The sequence below is a fragment of the Chenopodium quinoa genome, unplaced genomic scaffold (assembly GCF_001683475.1).
Source record: "Chenopodium quinoa cultivar QQ74 unplaced genomic scaffold, ASM168347v1, whole genome shotgun sequence".
Lineage (NCBI taxonomy): Eukaryota > Viridiplantae > Streptophyta > Magnoliopsida > Caryophyllales > Amaranthaceae > Chenopodium > Chenopodium quinoa.
In genome coordinates this window covers 7,457,512-7,474,683 of record NW_018742914.1, presented here as the reverse complement: position 1 = coordinate 7,474,683, position 17,172 = coordinate 7,457,512, and the positions used below count along the sequence as shown (strand labels likewise).

General features: G+C 33.2%; 2 protein-coding genes across 5 annotated transcripts; one reads left to right on the top strand and one right to left on the bottom strand.

Moving 5' to 3' along the window:
* The first annotated feature begins 1,606 nt into the window (after positions 1 to 1,606).
* LOC110728106 (transcription factor PIF1-like) lies at positions 1,607 to 11,357 on the top strand. Of its 2 annotated transcripts, none has more exons than XM_021907742.1 (9): positions 1,607 to 2,695; positions 2,821 to 2,976; positions 3,095 to 3,845; positions 9,027 to 9,131; positions 9,211 to 9,276; positions 9,694 to 9,759; positions 9,835 to 10,260; positions 10,537 to 10,645; positions 10,753 to 11,357. In XM_021907742.1, the coding sequence occupies exons 2-8, from the start codon at positions 2,891 to 2,893 to the stop codon at positions 10,642 to 10,644; spliced, it is 1,608 nt and encodes a 535-aa protein (XP_021763434.1). In that variant the 5' UTR covers positions 1,607 to 2,695; positions 2,821 to 2,890; the 3' UTR covers position 10,645; positions 10,753 to 11,357. The 2 variants fall into 2 exon arrangements, with proteins under 2 accessions (XP_021763434.1, XP_021763433.1); XM_021907741.1 differs by having other exon boundaries at positions 1,608 to 2,695; positions 10,750 to 11,357.
* An 88-nt stretch (positions 11,358 to 11,445) lies between these two features.
* Positions 11,446 to 16,503, bottom strand: LOC110728107 (zinc finger HIT domain-containing protein 3-like). 3 transcript variants are annotated; one of them, XM_021907744.1, is made up of 10 exons: positions 16,266 to 16,503; positions 15,503 to 15,604; positions 15,298 to 15,329; positions 14,694 to 14,741; positions 14,536 to 14,595; positions 14,390 to 14,431; positions 13,661 to 13,744; positions 12,682 to 12,770; positions 12,510 to 12,560; positions 11,446 to 12,025 (listed from the first exon to the last, which is right to left on the bottom strand). In XM_021907744.1, exons 2-10 carry the CDS (start codon positions 15,574 to 15,576, stop codon positions 12,002 to 12,004), a joined length of 504 nt encoding a protein of 167 aa, XP_021763436.1. In that variant the 5' UTR covers positions 15,577 to 15,604; positions 16,266 to 16,503; the 3' UTR covers positions 11,446 to 12,001. The 3 variants fall into 3 exon arrangements, with proteins under 3 accessions (XP_021763436.1, XP_021763437.1, XP_021763435.1); XM_021907745.1 differs by having other exon boundaries at positions 15,503 to 15,600; XM_021907743.1 differs by having other exon boundaries at positions 15,503 to 15,625; positions 16,266 to 16,502.
* Positions 16,504 to 17,172: the final 669 nt, after the last annotated feature.

Sequence of the window (17,172 nt, the reverse complement as noted above, 5' to 3'; positions counted from 1 at the left end):
ATGGATTTGGAGGAAGACGATGACAAAAAATTGGTGGGGTTTTTTCATATTTAATTTAACGAATTGTATAGATGTTATTGGGCTTATTGTGTTTGGGGGATGGGAAAGTAGGAATACTTTAATATATTGAGTGATAGAGTCAGTCAATCAGAGTTAGTATAATTAGGAATATATATATTGCTAAAATTGTGAACATTAATATTATAAGAATGAATATCAGATTGTATGAAAATGAACACTTAATTTTGTAAGATTAAATATCCTATAGCAAGAAAATGTTCATTTTTGTTATATTAAATTGTAAACATTAATATCATAAGAATGAACATTTGGTAGTATGAAAGTGAACATTAATATTATAAGAATGAACATCTGATAGTATGAAAATGAACATTAAATAATTATAAGAATGAACATCTGATAGTATGAAAATGAACATTTAATTTAATAAGAATAAATATCCTGTAGCAAGAAAATGTTCATTTTTATTATATTAAATGTTCATTTTCAAAATGAGGGACCAGTTAGAAATGGATGGACTCGGGACTAGCTAAAAATTTGCGTATTTATAGCCCTAAGGTAAAGGTGATCTAATACAACTTGGACCGCTAGCCTAGCCTGAAAAAATGGTTGGTTTGGGCAAACCAAAATACACTTTTTAGTCGAAGAAACCTGAACCCGTTTGAAAGGGCTTGAAAAATCCGCTTTGGTCCGACAAGCCGATCACTTATTGCAAAAATTTGGGCATGAGGTTTAATGTTAAGGCTCTACCCAGCTTGGATTTTTAAACACCTCTATACCCTAAAGATTACATGCATGTAGCATTATCTTTTTGAAAATTATATATCGAAACCTGTTTTCTAACATGTCGGTGATAAATTAAAGGTGATCAAACCTAGCATGACTCCCCAAAAAGGGAACATTTAGGGTTTTTTTTAGCCCGACCTAGCCCAACTTGACATTGGACAACGATTTTTGGCTTAAAATGGGCCGGTTTTTAGGCAAAGCTCAGCATGACCCATGATCACCTCTAATCAGCGAGAATTAAGCTTCTTAATCTTCTCCTCGGATACATCTAAAGGTGTCCAATCGGGTACCTAGATGTAGTTTGGGTTGACCCACAATGGGTTGAGGTATTTCGATCGGGTAATGACGGGTCATTTTATCCTAACAAACCAAATCAAGTCGGATCAAGTTTAATTATATTCGAGTCAAAGGTGGGTCCAGGTATGGTCAGGTACAAACAAATTTGGGTCGAGTCATATCGAGTTGATCAGGGGAGCTCGAAGTCGGATTTAATTGGGTGTAATTGGGTCAAAATGGCTTTAATAAACTTTAGATCAGGTAAATTCAGTTAGGTTTCAGTTACAATCAATTTAGTTTTGATTAGATCTTAGTTTGAATCAATCATGTAATTTTAAACCCATTATTGAGCTATTTTCTATACAAGTATATTAATTATCGTTCACTCCTATATATCAACCCTATTTAACAAGTGTATTTAACAAGTGTTTTAGAATCTCTCTCTTCTACTAACAATTAAATATAACCCTCATTAACTACACTTTTATTTTATTTAAAATTCTCCTTTGGTCTCCACTATAATCAATAAGTCGATAGCTAATTAACTAATAAGCTTTGGGTTGAGTTTAATGGGGTCGTGGGTAGTTTTGGATCGGGTCTAATAAGGGGCGGGTAAAATGAGGTATTCTCAGGTTTAAATGGTTTCGGGTAGATTTTGTTTCGGGTTAAATTGAATCTAGGTCTTGAATTATCGAGTTTTATTGGTTTCAGGTAAACAATGAGTCGATATCAAGTTGGGTTTGGATCGTAAATTACCGGGTAAAATCGATTTCGAGTTAATTACGGATTGATTTCAGATAAACAATGAGTCGATATCAAGTTGGGTTTGGATCGTAAATTACCGAGTAAAAATGATTCGAGTTAACTTCGAATTGATTCCGGATCAGATTTGGATTCTTTTTTTTTTTTTTTGGATCCAACCAGTTCGAAAACAGTTCGATTACAGGTACCGTACATCTAGAGAAACAAAGATAAGAGTAGTAAACTTATGCTAAACAGAATGGTTACAATAATCGTAATTAAAACCAAAAAAGACAAACGTGATATTTATAGAACGAAGGTATAAAAACTCTTTCGTCAGTGTATCAAGCAAAGAACGTGTTTCCCATTTAAACTTTTTCCTATTCGAAGAGACAATGTTCAGAGTATAAAAACACACACAAAAATGTACTAACTTTGTACAAAGAAAATCTTATCTTCTTCTCAAGTTTCCCCCACCCACCGCTCAAATAACCCACAAAACTAATCACAATTTTTTTATTTTTTTTATTCCTCCTCATTTCTATCCCCAAATATACCAAAATAGTTCAACAACCAAAAAAAAAAAAAAAAAAAAAAAAAAAAAAAAAATTAATAATAAAAAAACCTTCCAATTCCAATTTTTTTTTTTTAAAAATAAATTATTATTCCCTATTTAGCTTGCCTCATTGCTCACCTCTGTAAATTTATTACTCCATTTTATTTGTCGTTTGTAGAAAAAACTCAAAAGGGGATTATTATTTTTTTTCTCTGAAAATTCGTCGATTAATTTTACTAAGTCGGCGAATTTTTATACTTAACTGTTTTCTAGTGTAAAATTGTATTTATATATATATGCCGGTGATTTTACAAGGTACTACCACTTTTCTTCTAGTACCTTCTCCAATTTTCTCGAAATTTAATGTTATTTTCTCTACTAGTACAGAATTTTTTTTTTTTTTTTTTTTGGTTAATAATTTTATTTTATTCTTGTTGCAGTTTCAAAAAAGGTAAATTTTTGTGAGTTATATAAAAGAAAAGTTACTAGTATAGTAAGAATAATACTTACATGATGAACTATTATGTTCCGGATTTCGAAATGGAAGACGACCAACACCTGATTTCTACATCATCTACGGTCACGCATCACAACAAGTACAGAACTTTTTCCGAGCTTTTTTTTTTTTTTTTTTTTTTTATTTTCAGCTCGGGATTAATTGATTGAATTAATAGTCACGTGTAATTTTATACGGGTGTCACTTATTGTGAACAGGGCTGAAGACGAGATTCTGGAGTTGTTATGGCAAGATGGTCAAGTTGTTGCGCAACCTCCAAACCAACGAAAACAGCAATCGTCTAGTACTCCGCAACAAACACAATCGCAGTATCAGCAACAGCAGCAACAACAGCAACAGCAGCAACAACAGTTATACATGGCCGAAGATGAGATGGCAACGTGGCTTCACTACCCGTTAGAGGACTTGTATAGTGATCTGTTAGGTGATAATAATAATCAGACAACTCCAACTCAACTTCCAGCGGTCGCTGCTACTTCGGTAGTGCGTCAACAGCCGCAGGAGGCCGAACAGATTTGGCCTCCTGCGGCTATAGCGGTAGTAGTGAAGCCACCGCCTGTACCTCCACCCCCGAAACCGACTAAGAATTTTCAAATGTTTTCAAGAATGCGCGGGAAAGATCCCGAGGCGTCGTCGAGTTTGAGGCCGGAGTTAACCGTGGTGGACTCGAATACGACACCGGCTTTGGTGACAATGAAGAGTTTAGGGGAAGTATCATCTGCTTTTCCCAGCGGTGGTGGAATTGGTGGCAGTGATTTTGTGTTGGATAGGAAAGAGAGTGGGGAGGTGACGGTGTCATCGTCGTCTGGTGGGTATAGCGGCGGCCCTTCTAAGGCCGCCGCTGAAGATGCGAGGGATAAAGGGATTAAGAATGAAGCAGAGGATCGAAAGAGAAAGCGAAGAGAAAATGATGTATCTTTGACCCCTTCTACAACGGCCATTGATCAAGTGAGTTTGTTAATTACCTTCTTCATTTTGGCATATAGGATGTGTTTGATTTTCTTTAGTTATTGGTTTGTCGATAATATTTGGATGTTAACTAAATTAGTTGGTTGAGCGTGTTTAAGGATATACTGAGATATTAATAGTGTAGTTATATTATGTGATTACCTATCTTAAAGAGTTTATGAGGGAAAGGCCAACATAGGTCTTTAAGAGTTAATGTAACGAAGTATGGAATAAGTAATAATCTAGAGCATTCACGATGGCTAACTACATGGCTTTGGGTTGTCACATCAGTAATCTCCAAGTTATAAGATTTAAGCTATCATTTCTACTATAGTAGGCTATATCCTTTTATAATAAATAAATTATTAAAATAACAAACAAACAAACAAATACATAAAAAATTATTAAACAAATTAATATGTGTGTTGAGTGGAGTTAGAGACTTAGAGGTATGTAGTTTGGCTTAGCTACAAAGGTTGTAGCTCCACAATGGCTAGCAATCTAGCATGTACATAGCTAGTAATTATTTATAAACTGTTAGTAGGTTCTTTTATACAACCATTGTAGTCTTGTGGATGCTATGAAGTACTCATATAGATTAATTAGTATTCCTTATTAGGTTAATTTTATGGGTAATGCCCTAATGCTATATGTAGCCCTTATATTAAGAATATGCATTTAATGTTCTTGGTATTAGATTATAAATGCATGATAATAATTTTTTATTTATTTATTTTTTATGTAAACCTAAGTGTTATATATAACATTTTCCTAATTTTAATTATTTATCATACATACTGTACATTATAATTTGACTTTTACATTATATGACTAACTTTTTTTTTAGAAAGTTACATTACTTGTATAGGAAGATTAATAATGTAAAGAATATGATGGAACAAAAAATCATGCAATAATATAGCTAAAAAAATTAAAGAAGATAACACAACTAACTATGTCGTGCAAGTATTTAAGATAGGTTCAGTGTATTATCTGCATTGAATATGGGTCCTCTTTTGTTGTCTAGTTTATTTTGGTGCAATAATACCATTTCGCGACTCCTAATATTTTTGAACATTCATATATCAAAAATAAAATACTATTTGTACATTCGTTAATTAATTATTATGTATAACTTTAGGGTAAATTTGTGAGATATAAAAAATTCCAAAGTTGTACATACAGAGTAATAATTAACGGAGGTGATAAATGAAACATTATCAAAGAAAATATTTTTAAAAAAAAAAAAATCCAAGAATAAAAATGTAAAATAACGCCATGGGGCGGCCTTTATCTCCTCCCTCCCGGTATTTCCATTAGTTAATATACTAAATTGGAAAAGAATTCTGGGAGTATGATTAATAATTGAGTAATATAGAAGTTTTGAAAAATTAACATTAAATTAAATAAATTCAGATAAAATAAAATAAGTTTATTTAAATGATTATTATGTTATGTCCTTTTCTTCATATCCAAAGATTGCTTATGACGATTCATGTTAGCCGACCTCAAATCATTTTGAGATTAAGGTTTTGTTGTTATGAAATAAGATAAGTTCATATAAAATTAATTTAGAATTTTCAAGTAAAATAATTTTAAAGAAATTAATATAAGTTTAGATAAATTAATATTATAATAAAATGTATTAATCCATAATCTTATTATAGTTTATACAGAGCATGTAAAAGTTTTTTTCTATAGGTTTAGGAGAGATTGAAAGGGGAAAATGATTTTGACACATTAAAAATTAATTTTGGCACACCTCTAAATGTACCAAAATTTAGGTTTTTATGCTTACATCAATTTTTGTTGTGTTAAAATTGATTTCCTGATAAATGTGGTATTCTTTCTTTTTAATATGGAGAATTTTTTTTTTCAAGTTATTGAAAATAATAAATATTTCACCCTTACAAATCAAACAATGAAAAAATAATTCGAGTGTAATTTTTTTAGTTTCCCATTTGACATGCTTTTGGTAAAATTTCGTATAGCGTGTTATACTCCCTCCATTTTGTATTAAAGGGTGTTTACAAAGTTTAAGAAAGTTTATAGGGTAGGGCCTAAAATAGGATTTTTAATAATATGAAGTATGGTTAGTAGGAGAGAAATTTAAAAAAAAGTACTCGTAGTATAAGTCAGGTTGGTAGGAAAGATAAGTAATACGGAGTAAAATATTTGTGAAAGTAGGATTAGCGGGAGAGAGAAATTATAAAGTAATGATAGATCCTTTCCAAATATAAAAGTGTTGCAATTAATATACGTAATAAAACGAATATTAAAGAAAAATGTTATGATTAATACGGCCTATTTCAAATTTGGGTGATTTTTTATGTTAAAATTTGACTTCCTAGTTCTTACCCTTTTTAGACTTTAATTATTGGTTTTTGGGGGTGCTTTTATGCCTTTTTTACATGGAGAACTATTGCTTCTTGTTGTATACGTGGTTGAAGTTGGTCAAGGTTGTTGCTGACATGTCAAGCATTGATTGTGCCATGTGTAGAGAGTCATAATGAGTACTGTGAGTGGTGAGTTTTACGGCGGTGCTATCAAATCATGTACAAGTAAAATAGAATAGAATCAATCCCAGCAGTAGAGTTGTGGCTCCGTTCTTGAATATTTACAACTGTTACTAATCTAATTGTGAATAGAGTATATATTTGACTATCTATCCTCAAAGTATTACACAATTATATTTTATAAATATATAATTATAAGAAAATATAATTAAAATTAATGTACATATAATGTGAAAGTCAAAATACGCTAAGTATTCAAGATAGAGGGTTCCGTCCCTAATTATTCACCCCAGGCCAAATATATTTTTAACTAAAGTGAATTTTTATTTAAAAAAAAAATGAGAGTTAAAGTATAATTCATTGATCAAAATGAAAAATTATTATTATTATTATTTTTTTTTTTTTTTTGTGTCGAAAGGTCTTAAATTGAATATAGGACAAACATTAAGAGACAGAGAAGTGGATAATTTACTTCAAATACTACCTTTGTTTCATATTACTTGCAACGATTTGACATAAAGTAGAGAGGAAAAGTGTCTAATCGTTGCAAATAATATGAAACGGAGGTAGTATACAAAATTAAGGGGTAGTATACTAGAATGTGTATAAAAAAAATAAAAAAAATTAAGGGATAGTAATTGACAAGTATAAAAGTTTGGGTGAGATTTGTCGTGTGGTCTGTGTTTATGGATTGGAGTTAAGTGGTTAAGGCCCACTTTCACTGTCGTAGCATGGGTCTTACTATTTCATGTGCCCATGTGGGTGTGACTTGCCGCATATATTCTCTATCCTTTAACCTCTTTCTTTTCACACCTTTTTTTTTCTTTCTTCTTTCAAAAAAAAAAGAAAAAGGAAAATATCTACAGTTTCTCGTTGTCCTTATTTTACAATCTCTAAGACACGTTCTAAAATATACGAAGTATATACTCGTATCTTTAATTTTGTATGCATAAATGTCTAATTGGTAGGAACAAATTTGACGTTTTTAAAATAGATATTAAAAGAAAGCTAATTAGATTTCACGTGATTATATTAATTGTATTTATTATGAAATATATGCCCAATCGGGATGATTAACCTCGTTTAGAGATGATCAAAAGCTATATCATATAACATGCCCAAAGGTGTGTTTACCCTCCTTTTAGGACGTACCTTTGCTAAAACCTTACTGAGATCAATGTGCCCTTGTTGTAATTTTGAAGGGATAAGGGGTACTCCCTTCGTCCCTAAATTACATTCCTATTTTTAGTATTTATTCCTCACACATTAAGCTGAACCATGTAATCTATAGATTGAAATGCAGCCAAAACTTAGAAACGGTGCTCTTTCCTAAGAATCCTAACTCCATTGTTCGTTTTATGTGAAACTCATAAAGAAGATACTAGGCTATGTTATCTTCATTTTATTGCATTAAATTACTACATAAATTTATTATAATCAAATTTGAAAAATTCAGACTAGACAATATCATGTATGAGTGTGTGACTTCTGTCTTCTTAATACTATTTCCTACATGGCATATTCATTAGAAGGCTAATTTGTTTAGCTTAAATTGAACATTCGATATTACTCTGTAATCTGTACTAGACAAACACAAATAAGCTTATATTTTTATTGTAGAGGTTGCTAAGAAGTTCCACACTCTTATCTAAAGGTTATTAATGGGATAGCATATTCTTTCCGTCTGAAAATACACACGTTGATTGTATAATTTGAAATTTTAGTAATGCTTTTGTTGTAGAAAGAGTCAACCAATTAAACTAGTTAGTATCCATAATATGATATATGGACAACGATAGTATAATCTAATATATATATATAAAGGAGAGTTTTTCCCGAGATTTTAGAGCGCCACGTAGGATTTTTATTTTTAAAAAATTATTAGAGCACCACACAGGATTAATATTTTTTAAACGCTACAATTGGATTATGCCACCTAAGATTAGTTAACGTGCCACGTAAGATTATAAATTATAGTTATATCCAATAAATAATTCAAGTGCCACATAAGAATAAATGACCAATGAGATTTTAACGGTTATATTAATTAAATACGAAATATTATCTTTTGAGATTAGAAATTTTATCTAATACTTTAAAACAAATACGGAGAAAATGATATATTACATACAACTAATAAAATAACAAATGTAATTACATAAATATGAATAATTTTTTTTAAAAAAAAATAGATCGATCCGTGCATCGCACGGGTTTCATCTAGTTTCTTGTGATTTCTGTGACAAAGTATTGTGACTCTTAAGGTGCATTTACCCTCCATGTCTTGCATCTCGGTGTAAGGTCGAAAGCATAAGTAAGCTAAATGAAAACTCAAACCAAAGGCTTTTCTTATGTAACATTTGTTAATTCTTTCATGAAACTAGGGTGGTTAGCACGCTCATAGCTAGTCATGTCTGGAAATCTCTTTCAGTTTACTTTATGTCACAACTTTAGTTGTTGGTATATTTTCGACAGAAAATATATAAACAAATACTTTTATGAAAAAAATATCTCAATTTTTTTAAAAGGTAGAGAAAACAAAAAAACAAGCTGAAAAGCTGTGTCATACAAAGCATTTTCCATTTCTTTTGCTGCATAAGATATATTTGAACACTATGATATTATGTTTTCAACAAACTAACCAGCGAATTTAAATTTACACAAGGATGTAGAGCTTGAAGGTGATGATGACGATGACAAGAAGCATTCCCGTGGCTCACATGGCTCGAAGAGATCTCGTGCTGCAGAGGTCCACAACCTCTCTGAGAGGGTGAGTATCCTGTTTTTTTCAAATAGAAATTCTGTATTCTTGAAGTTTCCTCTCTGATAATTCAAGTGTTGGACTGCAGAGACGTCGAGACAGGATTAATGAGAAGATGAAGGCATTGCAAGAACTCATTCCTCGTTGCAACAAGGTATAAAGACTTAATCTTATACTCCTATATACTTGCATCATTACATGGCTAGTTCGGTTGTAGTAGTAAATGGTGATTGTAATGAAAAAGTATGAATAATTTTGTAAGGAAAGTTCATCCAAAGTTTATGTTAATGGAACATTATCCCTGAGTTTGTGCTTTTCTTTATAAATTTCATTACCGCCTTTGAGGTGGCATATTTATTGAGTGGTAATGAAAGTTTATGAAAGAAGACAGTTCCTTGGAGATGGAGTTACATTACCATGAACTTTGGTGGTTCCTTACAAAGTTACATGTAAGTACATTATCATTAACATTATCGTCATTTATCATTCATTGCCTATTAAACAGGCTAAACGAATTGATATACAAATACACACAACATTTTACTAGAGTTTTCTTCGTCCTTGAATACAGTCAGATAAAGCTTCAATGCTTGATGAGGCAATCGAATATTTGAAGTCACTGCAAATGCAAGTTCAGGTATTACCCTCTATTCCTCCTTTTGATACCCTTATACTTGTGTCAGTGAAACTGAAGCTGATCAATTTTTACCAGATGATGTCAATGGGATGTGGGATGGTTCCGATGATGTACCCTGGAATGCAGCAACAATACATGCCACCAATGGGAATGGGGATGGGAATGGGGATGGGTATGGGAATGGATGTGGGGATGAATCGCCCGATGATGCCATTTCCACCCAATATGCCTGCTGCTAACTTGACAAGCTCTCCTGCAACTGCAGCAGGGCCTCAATTTGGTCCAAGATTCACTGTCCCGCCCATTCATATGCCTTCTTCTCCTGCTTCCAATTTCTCTGTAAACCAAACCAGCATTCAAGCAGATTCTGTCCGTAGCTCAGTTCCTGTTCAAAGTCCCGGCCTGCCACAACTTCCTAACGTGGCTGACCCGTATCAGCAATACATGGCTCTCCAACAGATGCAGATGATGCAAATGCAAATGCAGATGCAAGCAGCTCAGGTAACTCTGCCTAATATATGTAATTTTTGGGGGATATTTATGAACGTCCAATATGTCTATGCTAAAAAACATGACAGAACATCAACATTTTGTGTTTTTCAGTCTTAACTACGTTTTTCTGGACATGAATAAGAGTGTCAAGATACCAGCTGTGTCTTCAACTGTCTGAAAATTCTGCATGTATTGAAAAATTTTCTTACATTGTATTAATGTTGGAAGATGTTGGTAATGCTTTGTTTGGCCTTGTGCTAATGAAAGATCTTGGTTTGTTGACAGAACCAGCCTGTTTCCCAACCTGGGTCAAGCAAACCAGCAAGCACTAGCAAAAGCGACGGCCAACCTGGGCCAAGCACAAGCAAAAGTGAAGTCGATGATGATCAATGACGTAAGCTTAACTATCTGATCGAACCAAATAGAGCAAGGCTGAGTTACTACCCAATTCTTGTTTTTCGATGTTTTAGAATACTTACAGATGATTTTCTGTTGCAGCAGGTTGATATTTTTGGTTAGAGAAACGGCCAAAGGCTATTGCCTGCAAAATTTTGTAACATGAGGCCTTACAGTTGTTTCCCCCCCTCAAGTCTGGCCTCAAGCGATCAGAGCACAAATCTTCCGCGAAAAAACACAAAACTAACAAGTGAAGAAAGTCTCATGTATATGTTATTCTACAAAAATCGATAATTTTGCTTTTGTTCAGCTAGTGATTTTGTTTGGTGCAGTGCAACACAATTGCAAATATCTTACAGTTGGTAGAAATTGATAAACGGGCTTTCTGCCGATTGCATTGCACCATGCCAAACAACAAATACAGAGTTGAACTAACAGAAAGATAACAAAAGCTTAGAATATGCAGAGGTTGAGAAGAATTGCCTTCATGAATCTGTATGTGCCTTCTTGCTTGATATACCAATTAGCTAGTTATTATCCAGGTTAATACATAATTCATATACTCGAACTCGACAGCAGCATTTTGGCAGACAGTAAAAACAACAATGGTAATGTAACAATGTTTATATGAAATTTTTGAGAATTACAAACATGTAACATGGTAAGCTCACTGTTATACAAAGTAAGTCTCGAGCTAATGTTTATGGTTATGTCTGTTCATGACAGGAACCTCTCCCTTTCTTCTTTTCTATTTTTTTTTCCCTTCTTATACGTGAATTGTTACTCATTAAAATATTTACCGCAATCACAATTCTTTATGCCAAACAAATCATACACTCATACGAGTAAAAAACATGCCTTAGCTAACTACATACTCGACTCGTACTACATACCCCAATACGAGTACAAGACAACAGGATTAGATTAGGATTGATAGAAAAACAAGAAGATTTCAATGCACAACCTTTTTGGCAACTTGTTTGATCTATTGATTGTGCTTTGGCAGTAAGCTTCTAGATAACCTCACAAACACTTCTAATGCGTCACGATGTTTTTTTAGCCAACAGGTTTTACCTTATAGTCAGCCAACCAGTCAATTACCTAGTTAACAAAAAATACAGAACGCCACAACACTTGAACTCGCAAGAAAATACTGTTTCCGCTGATGATCTCTTGAGGAATGGAAACAAGGGGTCACTTGACATCCAATAAATTTCTTCTTCTTCGTTCATCTTGATTCAGTTATAGTCTGACCAAGTACATACATGATACATCTATCTGCATCGGCTCAAACTGGATGTTGCTACAGAGAAACTCACCAAAAATTGCACTAACATAGTGGCTAGACACTCTCCTAGGGATTCATTGCAGACAATACCTGTAAACAAGAAAATTGAGTGTGAGAAGTTTAATACGAAGAATTCGTGAATCAAATCAAGTAAAGCAACCAATATTAACCATAGTTCACTCAAATGGTCACGAAGGCATGGAAGCAGGCCAAGGCAGGCCCTTCACTCAGGGCAAAATGGCCCACAAGCTTCCTTCTACAAAACCTCAGCCTAGACACAGCCGAATGGCAGGCTTAAAAGGTAGGATGGACAAGTCTTACTGTCATACTCCCTCTGTCCCTAATTGTTTGCTCCACTTGCCTTTTTTAGATGTCCCTAAAAGATTGCTCCATACTACTTTTGGCATGTTTTTCCACTTACACTCTCTCTATCTCTCTCCTCATTGATATTTGTGTCAACCCATGTGCACACTTTTTTGCCCAAGCCTTAATAAAGTGGTTTTTTAGTTTGGGGCAAACAATTGGGGACCGAGGGAGTAGTAGGAAGACTAGGGAAATAGCACTATCAGATTACCTTGTCAGAAAATATGCGGAACACATCTACATCCATTATCTTTTCAAGCTCCTGAAATCATTGAGATATGTGGCATAAGCATATTCCATTATACAGTGCTTGAAATAGTAATACCTAACTCTTGAAAATAGCAAAAGGTTTTTTGCCTCAGGAAAATATAATATTCACTTACTTCCAAAGCATTTGGGGAATCATCTATGCTGCAGATGAGCTTTTGGAGGTCTTCACTCTTCAAAGCATCTCGAATTTCAGAAGAAGCCACTGAAACAATTGAGGAAAAAAGTGTGAAGAGGCCTAAATTTCCGATAAATCCTGAGTTGCCAGTCCCAAAAGTCATGATACGAAAAATGTCCTGTGCTGATTGACTTTTGGGTTAACGATGGACATGATGCACAGAAAGATAGCTGTGTGATATGCATAACTAGACAGCACGGAAAAGATTCAGACCCTACTTCATGGATGACAGATAAGATTTATTAATTTTTAGTTCTGATAACACACTCTGAATGCTTTTGAGCTCAAAAAACTATCTTAATCTCAATAAATGCCTCAAGATAATTTAAAACTTAAGTAACCAACATCATCACAGAATAGTGCTGTATAATGCTCTACATAGTGAGATGGTGGTGGAAACAATCTGCAGAGAGAGAACTACTAGTGAAAAACTAAAAAGTATAAGAAGCACTTGAAAGATCTAAAGTTCTAAACCCTTCTTGTGAATGGAAAATTCTCATTTTCAATAAAAAAAAAAAATACTCCATTTAAATTAATGACAATGTAAATTAAGGACAAAGGACAGACAGAACTTAAGAAGAAAGAAACCAGCATTGTCATTCGTCTATTGTGTCTTAATAATGCTCTTAGTAAGGATTGAAGCATGTAGAGCATAAGCTTTCAATTGCAAACCCAGACTGCTGATCATTAACTATATTAACATGATTATATGCCAACGCAATACATAGAAATGACATTTAATGTTGTATTGGTATTGTCAACTTACTTAATAGATCATATCGAATTAGCTAAACGACTAATATTTTGGAATGGAATTGAAGGACTACTTGACAACCTCCAAAAACACTCAGACCTTCAAACAAGTTCTACGCATGAGTAGCCCTTTCTAGTCAACTTGACAACTTGATGAGTCATACCTATGGATTCCAATTTAGCTTTATCCAAGACTTCACATGGTTCATCAATGAAGAGTGGTCTTTCTGTAAGCGTTTGAGGAATCACTGTTTGTCAAAATCACAAAAGAAAATAAATAAATAAAAAATTAGTAGATGAATAGGCCATATATTAAAAGACAATTCAGGTACATAATTTCAATTCACATAGCATTGACAGCAATGTCAGGATAATAATGCAGTTATGTAACATAAGAAAATATATAGGTCATGAGAGCCAAATGCTTTCTCTGTTAATATTGATACTCCTTAGTGAAATACTTCGTTTTTAGTTAACACCATCTGACTAGCTTTTGTGATTTATAGCTGCGATAAAACATAGTCAAGTGTGATTTTATTTGAATCGTCTCAATGTATATTTTATTAATATCCTCTTTTTATAATTTTGAAATGTCGAGAATTAGAGATATTTAATCATTAAAATAGTGCGTTGGCAAATGTGATAAAAGAAAGGTGTCAGCTAAATAAAAATGGAGGTAGTACATTTTATCAAGCCTATGGAGAATTTTAAAAACAATATTCAACCAATTTCAAATAAAGAGCGAAAATTGCAATATGTGAAACTTTTTAAAAAGGCTACCAAATGAAGGGCATACTATACCACACTTCAAATAAGATCATTCTATATACTTCGTATTATAGACAGAAGCCACTGAAAAACTAGAAGATATTGATAAGACAACTGCTTCTTACTTGGTATTTTATCACTGGATACAGGTATAGCATACGATGTTTCTGCACAGATGAAAGAAAGATCATTCATTACCAAAGGTAATAACCAGAAAATGCGAAAACAACAATAAATAACAAATAATCTTTTAGTTTATAAAGATTTGTACTTGGTTCTTCATCGGACACTGCTGCTTTAGAAGCTGCACAAGGAGTTTCGGTAGGTGTTTCTGCACAGTTGAAATACCAATCATTACCAGAAGTAAGCACCAAGGTACACCAAAATAATAATCAATATCAGTGTAGTCAAAGATACACAGGTTGTTACTTGGTTTTTCATCAGACACCACTGACTTCGCAGAAGCACAAGGAGTTTCTGACATAAAATAAGCACATATCAGCCATCATCTTGACAACAAACAAAGAGTGCATAGCTATATCATCAAGCATACCTTTCACCCTAACAAAGTTTTCTTGCTCTGATCACAACATACACTTGTCAAAATAAAACATTGTCTCATTTTCTCAACTAACTAAAAAGTAATAGCAAACTTGTAGATATTGTAAAGGAACCTTCAACAAACTTGAAATTACATAGTTTCACTTTTACAGAATTTTTGGATGCGGGAAATTTTAGGGAAAGGAAAGTGAGGATTCCATTTTCATTAATATGGATGATTAGACATAGATGGAGGCAAGGAAAGGGAAGAGAAATGTAGGAACCCGATTTCCCTTTTCTTTTAATAACCAAATCCTTCTGAAGTTGGAACGACTCGGAATGATAATGCTAATTCACTTTTTTCCCTCCTCCTTCCTCTCTCATATCCCTTCTCTCTCCTTCTCCCTTACCCTTCACTCCACCATGGCTATCCAAACACAATGTCAATTCCATAGTATATAAATGAGGACAACTCCATAAACAATAGTCATACCTTTATGCTTCTTGAAGCAAGCAAGGGAGCAACTGCAATTTAGAAGACACAATAATTAAACATCAGCAGAAAATGAATATAAACTACACCGTAAGTCCGTAATACAATCAACAATGACTACAAAAACCGACACCAAATGTGGAGGAGGGAGGTTATATCTAATAGCTTGTAACCTAAACAGTTGATACAACATTTGTTTGCTTACTATGGTACAAGACATGCTGGACATTTGTATTTGGATTTTGCATCATTGCAGACCTTACACTGCTGCGGACCCATGCTTCTTTCGGCCGCGACTTAAAGCTAGCTACGCAAGAAGAAGCTTTAGCTATATGCAAACAAGAACCATTATTACATATGGCATAATGCAGGATTACCCTAAAAAAATACAAGTAATACTCCATAATAATTAAAACACCAGCTGCTAAACCAAACATCAATCATTTTTACCAATTTTACAGTTTTTCTCCCTTACAATTCCTACAAAAACAAATTTTGACAAAGACATAATCTATTATTATAGCAATCTATTCCATCACAACAAAATCACAAAGGGGGGAAACCAATTAAACAGAAGATCAAACCCCAAATTTATTTATTATAATTCATACTCAAATTACATTTCTTGGTATACTTGACCAAATTAGAGTACAAAATATGAATGCCCATTTAATAAAATATGAAAAAAAACAGAAAAACCCAAACTAAATTTAAATTATAAAATCAAAAAAATAAAAACACCCACATATAAATTGTTATACGAGAAATTTGAATAAAAGGAACATCAAAATTTGTTAAAAATTACCTAAACCTAAGTATGATTTCAAAGACAGCAGCCCAGAAAATTGAAAAAAGAATGTATAATACAAGAATATTGACATTCAAGAAATCAAGAATATGAAGGCTACGAATGATAGAAAGCAAAGAATTACGAAAGTTGTAAAGAGGAGAGAATCAGAGAAATATACCAAGAGCTTCAGAAATGGCTGATAATGGTGTTGCTGGTTTACTGTTACAAAGAGAGTTCTGCCGATTTTAAACCAAACCCCTTTTGCAATATGAAAGTTCACCCAAAGCCTTAACGCTTCACCAGTTCACCCGTTATAAATTTTTTAGCTCATTTTTTTTTTTAATTAGGAGCGTAAGTAATTCAAAGTCTACTAAACTCCGGCTAATTCAAATTAAATTGAGTTAAGCCTTGATTGGAAGGAAAGCTCTTCCAATGAGTGTTGTTATTTTTAAGTTTTGATATTGCCTGGTTCGCATAAATAGGAACAATTCTCTTATCAGCTAAGCACTTATTAATATGGACACTATTCGTATTTTTCTCGATGTTACATTGTAAACTTTTTTTAATATGGACTTATGGTGATAGTAGTATTTGATTTTGAGAAGGATATTGATTTTTGTCTCATGTGTTGAAGAATTTCTATCTTCATGAGCATATTCATTAAGCATTAGAGATTTTACAGTAGATATTTACTCATATTTTAGTTGTCAAAATATATGTTTGATGAGTTTGCGTAATTCTATAATACCTCCCGGAGTATATGTACCATCAGAAACAAAATAGCTGCTTTTTCTAGCTATGATAATCTTGATTTTGAATTTTTGTTGATTCGATCTTTGATCAACAATTAGTCTATTACTCATTTGTTGCCATGAATACAGAGTTTCCTGGCGTACTCTTTTGGCGATTTGGCAAAGAATCAAAGCAAAATAAACATCTCTGGCAAAGCAAAATTAATCTCAGCCAAATAAACATCTCAGCCAAAAGGCTACTTATTTTTTCAGATCTGGTTAAAACATTAAAAGCTACACCAAAAGTTATGTATACCCTCTAGTCTCCAAGTCTAATTTCAGAATTGTGCCAAA